The 10,030-nt window shown below is 52.5% G+C and overlaps 2 protein-coding genes across 2 annotated transcripts in view; one reads left to right on the top strand and one right to left on the bottom strand.

Annotated features, from left to right (window-relative positions):
- The window catches only part of GLOD5 (glyoxalase domain containing 5), a 6,268-nt gene extending 4,833 nt beyond the window's left edge, over positions 1-1,435 (top strand). Inside the window, exon 4 of the mRNA XM_018570138.1 lies at positions 1,294-1,435. Within this exon, the coding sequence (XP_018425640.1) occupies positions 1,294-1,428 (135 nt within the window). The 3' untranslated portion in view covers positions 1,429-1,435. The remainder of the gene's footprint in view (positions 1-1,293) is intronic.
- A 5,893-nt stretch (positions 1,436-7,328) lies between these two features.
- PRADC1 (protease associated domain containing 1) overlaps positions 7,329-10,030 on the bottom strand; it is an 11,081-nt gene continuing 8,379 nt past the window's right edge. Inside the window, exons 4-5 of the mRNA XM_018570141.1 lie at positions 9,243-9,410; positions 7,329-7,486 (exon numbers count right to left, since the gene is read on the bottom strand). Coding sequence (XP_018425643.1) covers positions 7,366-7,486; positions 9,243-9,410 — 289 coding nt within the window. The 3' untranslated portion in view covers positions 7,329-7,365. The remainder of the gene's footprint in view (positions 7,487-9,242; positions 9,411-10,030) is intronic.

The following is a 10,030-nucleotide window of genomic DNA, read 5'->3' as shown; positions in this document are numbered from 1 at the left end:
CACAATGATCGGAGAGAGAGATCAGCAGTCATTTCGGGGCGCCGCCTCTAAGTTTTATTTACAGGGACACCTTTTTTTTTTTCATCTTTAGTTACTTTTGTTTTGTCTATGGGTTGCATTCAATATCATTTTATCACCCCAAAAAGGATACACGCGTTACTTTGTTAGGTTACACTTGTTGCCAAATCAACAGGCCCGCCGCGGAGATGTCACAATGGCTCCGGTCCATACGCGGTGTGTCCGGGACTGGGAGCTGAACTGGTTAAACTGGTTCGTTTGGTTGGACTTTAGAGGTGAACTCCCAGATCAGAGTCTGTGCGCAAAATGTGATCACTACAGAACGAAAAGAGGAGGCGGCTTCCGTGTTATACTTTGTATCACCCACAGAAGGCCATGCAGACGTGGGTGTGCGAGTCATGTGACAACCATGTGTGCTAGGAAACTCCGCCTTCTCAGAGACAGCAGGCTCCTGCTGAGATTGTGATCCGCATAGGCAGGAAATGTATTCGAAATTATGTGGGAGTGCGAGTCATGTGACACGTGACAACCATGTGTGCTAGGAAACTCCGCCTCCTCAGTGATAGCAGGCCCCTGCTGAGATTGTGATATTATATGCAGGAAATGTATTAGAAATTATGTGGGAGTGCGAGTCATGTGACACGTGACAACCATGTGTGCTAGGAAACTCCGCCTCCTCAGTGATAGCAGGCTCCTGCTGAGATTGTGATATTATATGCAGGAAATGTATTAGAAATTATTTGAGTGTGAGTCATGTGACACGTGACAACCATGTGTGCTAGGAAACTCCGCCTCCTCAGTGATAGCAGGCTCCTGCTGAGATTGTGATATTATATGCAGGAAATGTATTAGAAATTATTTGAGTGTGAGTCATGTGACACGTGACAACCATGTGTGCTAGGAAACTCCGCCTTCTCATTGACAGCAGGCTGCTGCTGAGATTGTGATATCATATGCAGGAAATATATTTGGCAGTGAAGATAGAAGTGGGTCAGCACCCCAGCTGTTGTGGAACTACAACTCCCATGAGGCACTGCAAGACTGCGACAGCCATAAGCGTGACTCTCAGATGCAGGGGCATGATGGGATTTGTAGTTCCACCACAGCTGGAGTGCCGAGGATGCCAAATCCTGAGGTACAATGGAAGTCCCTGAGTCAGTGTCCGGCCATGGAGACCTTCACACGATCTCTGAAGGACATTGTAACATGTGACGCCAACTCAACCAATCCGTGTAGCTCTGCTTCCCCTGACCCTTTGTTCTTCTCTCCCCTCAGGTCTGCGGTGTCCCCCTAGAGGAAGGGCCCGTGTCCCGCACAGGAGCCATGGGGGAGATCACGTCCGTCTACTTCCGGGACCCCGATCACAACTTAATAGAAATATCCAACTACGCGGAGGAGGCCAAATCCTGACCCGTGTCACCGACCTCCTCAGGAGACCCACAACAAGCATGCGGCCAGTGACGGCAGAACCGCTGATGATCCGTGTGATGGTTCCAGGCCAGCCGTGGGGGTCAGGCAAGAGGCATTTTCATGAGGAGAGGTCAGCCCTGGCCGTCTACACTTCCCACACGCATCCCCTAATCATCTTATGCTTTACACATCATGTCACGTGTTTCATGTCACATGTCACGTGTATGATGTCACATGTATGATGTCACGTGTTTCATGTCACATGTATGATTTCACATTGAACTTTCCGTGTAAACTACCTAAATACATGTCAGGTGCATCCAAAGTCTTCCAAGTCTCTCTGTTTGTTATGAGCCCGCCCCCAGCCAGCGTGCTGCAGAGCAGGAGATCCTTGTCCTCTGTGTGGGGGGAGGGGGAAGCAGCGGTCTCTCTGCAGAGGTCAGATCCCGCCTCCTGGAGAGTCAGAGACAGAGCTGTCCAATCAGCGGGAGCATATACACACAGCTACCGAGTGATATTATACAATTGTACTGGTTACATTCTGACTGGAGAGCCACACCCCCAATTATAGAACTACACATCCCAACTGCCCATGTGTGAGAAGGGAGGGAACAAGACCAACCTGAGACTTTCATTCTTCTATCTGACCTCCGTCCTCCCCTTCAGTCTTCTATCTGACCTCCGCCCTCCCTTCAGTCTTCTATCTGCCCTCCGTCCTCCCCTTCAGTCTTCTATCTGACCTCCGCCCTCCCTTCAGTCTTCTATCTGCCCTCCGTCCTCCCCTTCAGTCTTCTATCTGACCTCCGCCCTCCCTTCAGTCTTCTATCTGCCCTCCGTCCTCCCCTTCAGTCTTCTATCTGACCTCCGCCCTCCCTTCAGTCTTCTATCTGCCCTCCGTCCTCCCCTTCAGTCTTCTATCTGACCTCCGCCCTCCCTTCAGTCTTCTATCTGCCCTCCGTCCTCCCCTTCAGTCTTCTATCTGACCTCCGCCCTCCCTTCAGTCTTCTATCTGCCCTCCGTCCTCCCCTTCAGTCTTCTATCTGACCTCCGCCCTCCCTTCAGTCTTCTATCTGCCCTCCGTCCTCCCCTTCAGTCTTCTATCTGACCTCCGCCCTCCCTTCAGTCTTCTATCTGCCCTCCGTCCTCCCCTTCAGTCTTCTATCTGACCTCCGCCCTCCCTTCAGTCTTCTATCTGCCCTCCGTCCTCCCCTTCAGTCTTCTATCTGACCTCCGCCCTCCCTTCAGTCTTCTATCTGCCCTCCGTCCTCCCCTTCAGTCTTCTATCTGACCTCCGCCCTCCCTTCAGTCTTCTATCTGCCCTCCGTCCTCCCCTTCAGTCTTCTATCTGACCTCCGCCCTCCCTTCAGTCTTCTATCTGCCCTCCGTCCTCCCCTTCAGTCTTCTATCTGACCTCCGCCCTCCCTTCAGTCTTCTATCTGCCCTCCGTCCTCCCCTTCAGTCTTCTATCTGACCTCCGCCCTCCCTTCAGTCTTCTATCTGCCCTCCGTCCTCCCCTTCAGTCTTCTATCTGACCTCCGCCCTCCCTTCAGTCTTCTATCTGCCCTCCGTCCTCCCCTTCAGTCTTCTATCTGACCTCCGCCCTCCCTTCAGTCTTCTATCTGCCCTCCGTCCTCCCCTTCAGTCTTCTATCTGACCTCCGCCCTCCCTTCAGTCTTCTATCTGCCCTCCGTCCTCCCCTTCAGTCTTCTATCTGACCTCCGCCCTCCCTTCAGTCTTCTATCTGCCCTCCGTCCTCCCCTTCAGTCTTCTATCTGACCTCCGCCCTCCCTTCAGTCTTCTATCTGCCCTCCGTCCTCCCCTTCAGTCTTCTATCTGACCTCCGCCCTCCCTTCAGTCTTCTATCTGCCCTCCGTCCTCCCCTTCAGTCTTCTATCTGACCTCCGCCCTCCCTTCAGTCTTCTATCTGCCCTCCGTCCTCCCCTTCAGTCTTCTATCTGACCTCCGCCCTCCCTTCAGTCTTCTATCTGCCCTCCGTCCTCCCCTTCAGTCTTCTATCTGACCTCCGCCCTCCCTTCAGTCTTCTATCTGCCCTCCGTCCTCCCCTTCAGTCTTCTATCTGACCTCCGCCCTCCCTTCAGTCTTCTATCTGCCCTCCGTCCTCCCCTTCAGTCTTCTATCTGACCTCCGCCCTCCCTTCAGTCTTCTATCTGCCCTCCGTCCTCCCCTTCAGTCTTCTATCTGACCTCCGCCCTCCCTTCAGTCTTCTATCTGCCCTCCGTCCTCCCCTTCAGTCTTCTATCTGACCTCCGCCCTCCCTTCAGTCTTCTATCTGCCCTCCGTCCTCCCCTTCAGTCTTCTATCTGACCTCCGCCCTCCCTTCAGTCTTCTATCTGCCCTCCGTCCTCCCCTTCAGTCTTCTATCTGACCTCCGCCCTCCCTTCAGTCTTCTATCTGCCCTCCGTCCTCCCCTTCAGTCTTCTATCTGACCTCCGCCCTCCCTTCAGTCTTCTATCTGCCCTCCGTCCTCCCCTTCAGTCTTCTATCTGACCTCCGCCCTCCCTTCAGTCTTCTATCTGCCCTCCGTCCTCCCCTTCAGTCTTCTATCTGACCTCCGCCCTCCCTTCAGTCTTCTATCTGCCCTCCGTCCTCCCCTTCAGTCTTCTATCTGACCTCCGCCCTCCCTTCAGTCTTCTATCTGCCCTCCGTCCTCCCCTTCAGTCTTCTATCTGACCTCCGCCCTCCCTTCAGTCTTCTATCTGCCCTCCGTCCTCCCCTTCAGTCTTCTATCTGACCTCCGCCCTCCCTTCAGTCTTCTATCTGCCCTCCGTCCTCCCCTTCAGTCTTCTATCTGACCTCCGCCCTCCCTTCAGTCTTCTATCTGCCCTCCGTCCTCCCCTTCAGTCTTCTATCTGACCTCCGCCCTCCCTTCAGTCTTCTATCTGCCCTCCGTCCTCCCCTTCAGTCTTCTATCTGACCTCCGCCCTCCCTTCAGTCTTCTATCTGCCCTCCGTCCTCCCCTTCAGTCTTCTATCTGACCTCCGCCCTCCCTTCAGTCTTCTATCTGCCCTCCGTCCTCCCCTTCAGTCTTCTATCTGACCTCCGCCCTCCCTTCAGTCTTCTATCTGCCCTCCGTCCTCCCCTTCAGTCTTCTATCTGACCTCCGCCCTCCCTTCAGTCTTCTATCTGCCCTCCGTCCTCCCCTTCAGTCTTCTATCTGACCTCCGCCCTCCCTTCAGTCTTCTATCTGCCCTCCGTCCTCCCCTTCAGTCTTCTATCTGACCTCCGCCCTCCCTTCAGTCTTCTATCTGCCCTCCGTCCTCCCCTTCAGTCTTCTATCTGACCTCCGCCCTCCCTTCAGTCTTCTATCTGCCCTCCGTCCTCCCCTTCAGTCTTCTATCTGACCTCCGCCCTCCCTTCAGTCTTCTATCTGCCCTCCGTCCTCCCCTTCAGTCTTCTATCTGACCTCCGCCCTCCCTTCAGTCTTCTATCTGCCCTCCGTCCTCCCCTTCAGTCTTCTATCTGACCTCCGCCCTCCCTTCAGTCTTCTATCTGCCCTCCGTCCTCCCCTTCAGTCTTCTATCTGACCTCCGCCCTCCCTTCAGTCTTCTATCTGCCCTCCGTCCTCCCCTTCAGTCTTCTATCTGACCTCCGCCCTCCCTTCAGTCTTCTATCTGCCCTCCGTCCTCCCCTTCAGTCTTCTATCTGACCTCCGTCCTTCCCTTCAGTTTTCTTTTGATATTTGCATAACTCCTCCCATCAGGACTGAGTGCTCCTGAGAGGAGTGCTGAGGCAGAGTGCTGTGATGCTTGGACAATCAAGGCTCATTGATGGATGGGGGTGGGGAGTGGAGGCTGAGAGGAGTGGAGGCTGAAAAGCTTTCCTTTGAGGTCGGTGACGTTAGAAAATCAGAACAGACAACGATTGGAGGAAATATAAACGCGGCATCTTTAATTTTTTTTTTTTTATTATTCACATTCTGGCAGCAAACATGAGACCGGACAAAGATCGGTCAGCAACTGTCTGCTAGCGCTGCGACCGATCATGTGACGGGCGCTAGGAGCCATCATGTGACGGGCGCTAGGAGCCATCATGTGACGGGCTGTCACATGACAGAAAAAAATAAATAAGATGATGGGACTGTCCTGTGCTGTAAAGCAATAGAGCTGAGGTGGGTACGGCATGCTAAAGTGACTCTCCCTGACCTGCAAGTCATTCTAGCATGCCCTCAGTGTAGTGCGGCACTCCTCCCCCAGCGCCAGGACAGCTCGATGAGTCGGGTCAGTGGCTGTGACTGGATCAGCTGAGAGTCCAAACTTACAACAGTGACAGGTAAATGATCAGTAAGATGAGCCGGTGACCCCCCAGACAGACCTGAGCTCTGCACTCTGCCATCATTCTCCCCGGGGTCAGCCAATCGCTGCATTCCATTCTCATGTCACTGAGCCACCGGCTGTACAACTGCTCCACCCGCTGGAATGTTTGAGAACTGCAGCCCCACCACACAGACTCTCCTATACTTTCCTTGTACATGTTTCTGACAAGGAGGAGGATGATGGGCAGGAGGATGATGATGATGGGGAGGAGGAGAATGATGATGGGGAGGAGGAGGATGGATGAGGGGCAGGAGGAGGAGGGGGCAGGAGGAGGATTGATGGATGATCATGAAAAAACCCCTCTGCACTACACGCACATTTTCTGATGTTTGGTTCCTTTGCAAAAGCTGCAAGTACAGGAACCGCGTTCCTATAGCAAAAACCAGCATTTCTTACCCCCTGTGACATCATCGCCCGGCTTGTAAAATTCCTGCAGGGATAAGTGGAGAGACACACACACACACACACACACACACACACACACACACACACACATCAAAAACTTCCAAGTGCAAATAATAGAACAAATAGATAAAACTTTGCTGGTTCCCGGAGAGGAGATGTGCTGCTGTACACTGCCTGCAGGGGGCGCCGTCCCATATCTGAGTACACAGGAGCTGATCATGTGACTATCAACTACTCTACCTATAGGGAAAGGTGCTCCAATATGTCTCCCCCTCAGTGTCAGGAGGCGGAGGGCCAATAGGCTGGAATCTGAATCTCACCCAACACCAGGGCCAAAGAAAACCCTTCTGCATTCACAGATGGACTCCTGCTCAGGGATGGTGGGAGCCCCTCATAATGGGCACAGACCCGGGAACTCAGCACAGGGATGGTGGGAGCCCCTCATAATGGGCACAGCAGGTGTACAGACCCGGGAACTCAGCTGGGAGATGGGGGCCCCTCATAATGGGCACAGAAGACTGAAGAGTCCAATAAACCCAACATACACACCATATAAAAAAATGCATAGATCCTGCTATTGTAAAACGCGGCATTACAACCCCCCAGCAGACCGGTCCATGAGCGCACAGGGCCTGCTAGAACTTGTAGTTCCCCTCTGGTCTGACCTGGGACAAAGCTTCTAAAAGGACCACAATCATGGAGCGCACCTCGGCGCTATAATCATGGAGCGCACCTCGGCGCTATAATCATGGAGCGCACCTCGGCGCTATAATCATGGAGCGCACCTCGGCGCTATAATCATGGAGCGCACCTCGGCGCTATAATCATGGAGCGCACCTCGGCGCTGCATCCTGACATACCGGGAGGAAGAAAAAAAATCAGAGGTACAAAAGCAAGACCCTTAAAGTGGAACTTCAGACAAATGTACAAACAAAAACGCCCCTCAGCCCAAAGTATTCACCCGAAAATATCATCAAAAACATTCTGAAATACTGATAGTTGAAGTGCCCCTCTCTCAGCTCCATCACGGTCCAATGGGCGGGCAGGTGACACAGGAAACTACAATGCAGTCACAGGGATTTGACTGGAGTTCCACTTCAAGTCATAGATCAATGACACCGCCTGCCCCCTGCTGGTCAGATGTAGAACAACACCGGCGCGTGAACTGTCTATGAGAGCCGAGAGCGACAGGTTCTGTCTACCAGAAGGTCCACGGGGGCTGCTTGAGCTCGAAGGTCGGGATGCTGCTAACATTGACCGGGATGGAGATGATGGCCCACGGGAGTCCGTGCTGCTCTAAGGAGCGCTGAATCATGTACCTGACGAGGAGAAAAACAAAAGTCACGTGAGCGCTGATCTCCGGGGTAACCTGAAGGCGTGTTATACATATAAGAGTGACGCACAGCCAATAGGTGAGCATGTGAGGTGAAAGGGCAAATAAATGGTCAGCTCTTCTTCACCAATAGGTCTCAGGAGCCGCTGTCAGTCTCTAGGTAGGGGCAGGTCAGGAGGTGTCTGTTGGCCCCCTAAATAATGCTCATGTGTCCTGGGGGCCACTGTCAAGCTCTTGGTAGGGGCAGGTCAAGAGGGGTGTTTGTGGCCCCTCTAAATTACACTCACTTGTCTTGGGAGCCAATGTCAATCGATAGGTAGGAACAAGCCAGGAGGCCTGTCTGTGTGCCTCAAAATGATGGTCAAATATCTTGGGGGCCATAGTCAATCTCTAGTTAGGGACCATTGGGTTGGCGTGTTTGTGCTTCCTCAAAATGACGCTCGTGTCTTGGTGGTCGCTGTCAATCGCTAGGTAGGGTTGGGCCAGGAGGTGTGTTTGTGGTGCCTCAAAATTATACCTATCTCGGGGGCCATAGTCAATGATGCTCGCCCATCTCGGGGGCCATAGTCAATGATGCTCGCCCATCTCGGGGGCCATAGTCAATGATGCTCGCCTATCTCGGGGGCCATAGTCAATGATGCTCGCCTATCTCGGGGGCCATAGTCAATGATGCTCGCCTATCTCGGGGGCCATAGTCAATGATGCTCACCTGTCTCGGGGGCCACAGTCAATCTCTAGTAAGAGGCAGTTTAGGACGCATGTCTGGGGTGCCTCGAAATGATGCTCACGTGTCTAGGGGGCCATAGTCAATGATGCATACATGTCTCGGGGGGCCATAGTCAATGATGCTCACAGGTCTAGAAGGCCATAGTCAATGATGCTCGCCTATCTCGGGGGCCATAGTCAATGATGCATACATGTCTCGGGGGAGGGGGGGCCATAGTCAATGATGCATACATGTCTCGGGGGGCCATAGTCATTTATGCTCACACATCTTGGACACAGTCAATCTCTAGTAAGGAGCAGTTCATGAGGCATGTCTGGGGTGCCTCAAAATGATGTGCAAATGTCTTGGGGCCCTAGTTAATGATGCTCATGTGTCTTGGGGGCTATAATCAATGATGCTCTAATGTTTTGGGGGACCATTGTCAATCCCGAGGTAGGGACAGGCCAAGAGGCCTGTCTGTGGTGCTTCAAAACAATGCACCACAACTTTTATTATGGGTTTAATTTGAATTAGGTGTAAACCGTACCCGACATTTACTGTACAGGATTTAATTATCAGAACAGAATGTTTTTCATGATTGTCATCTCCTTTAAGTTATTGAAATGCTTGTGATGTCACAGGGCTATATATGATGATGTCATAATATCTAGAGAAGGAATAACATACATTTGTAGTCAGAGCCCCCACTGAATACGAATCTGAAAAGAGAGATCACGAACCTGCCTCCATAGACCTGGGGTGTGCCATGGTCACTATGGTCAGTATGCAAAATAAGGGGGCATACTCAGAGTAGATGAAAGGGCAAGGAGGGTGGGATGACACCAACATGCCGACTGGTGAGTAGTGGAACGGGGGGGGGGGGGTTAACTGTGTGGGGCTCCTCCCATAAACCCAGTCAACTAGTTAGCCTACCACTTAATGACTAGTTGGCTCTCGACTGCAACATAGCTGCCTCAGTGCGGATGGGTGATGCACACACAGAACTCCAGGACTCTCAGTGGTGCCCCATGCATACCCGTCTCTGCCGAGTAAGAACAGCGCTGGGATATACGTTGCCCCCTCGGCGTTGTCCTGGATCATTTCTACATAGACGCTGTCATTGTCCGATGCGTTGTCGGCGATGATAACCGCTCTGCCGCCATTTTCCTGGATCACCCGCGTCTTGGACTGGAAAGAGCAGCCGCTGTTCATGGAGGAGACAAAAGGAAATGTAACAAGAGCCGAGCGTACGCCGAAAGGGTCATTCCACCCAAAACACTCGGCCTATTTTATATACCCACATAAATCAAGCAAGCTTACAACTGCAACGTTTCCCTTCCTCTTGCTATTGTCAGAGCTGTGATGGGATTCATCAATAGTAGGGCCAGCAACAATTTCCTTTCAGTCCTTAAAGAAGCCATGTGCAGACACCGGTCTCCCTGTATACGGAGCTATAGAGGCCGGCATGCTCCATACACTAGAACACACTGTGACCACCTCTACTTCTCTTCAGCGCATTTCTTTTGTCCTTGCTTGCAGGCCCTGAAGGCGTGTGCTGTATGAAGATGGTGACTATGCCTCCTGGGTAATGAGGAGTAACAGATATAGAGATATATATATATATATATATACCGTGTTTCCCCCGAAAATAAGACAGTGTTTTTTAAATAAGACACTAGGTCTTATTTTTCGGGGGATGTCTTATATTTAGCTGGCTGCAGCTGTCCGATCTCCGCTCGTGCGTGCGTGCGGGAGGGAGCTGCGGCCGCTCTCAGCTCTAATGCCGTCCAGGGAGCCAGACAGGTGGGCGTGCCTGGCGGGGGG

The sequence above is a fragment of the Nanorana parkeri genome, unplaced genomic scaffold (genome assembly GCF_000935625.1).
Source record: "Nanorana parkeri isolate BGI_ZX_2015 unplaced genomic scaffold, ASM93562v1 scaffold1462, whole genome shotgun sequence".
NCBI classification, from domain to species: Eukaryota; Metazoa; Chordata; class Amphibia; order Anura; family Dicroglossidae; genus Nanorana; species Nanorana parkeri.
This window is presented reverse-complemented; position numbering and strand designations above follow the sequence as displayed.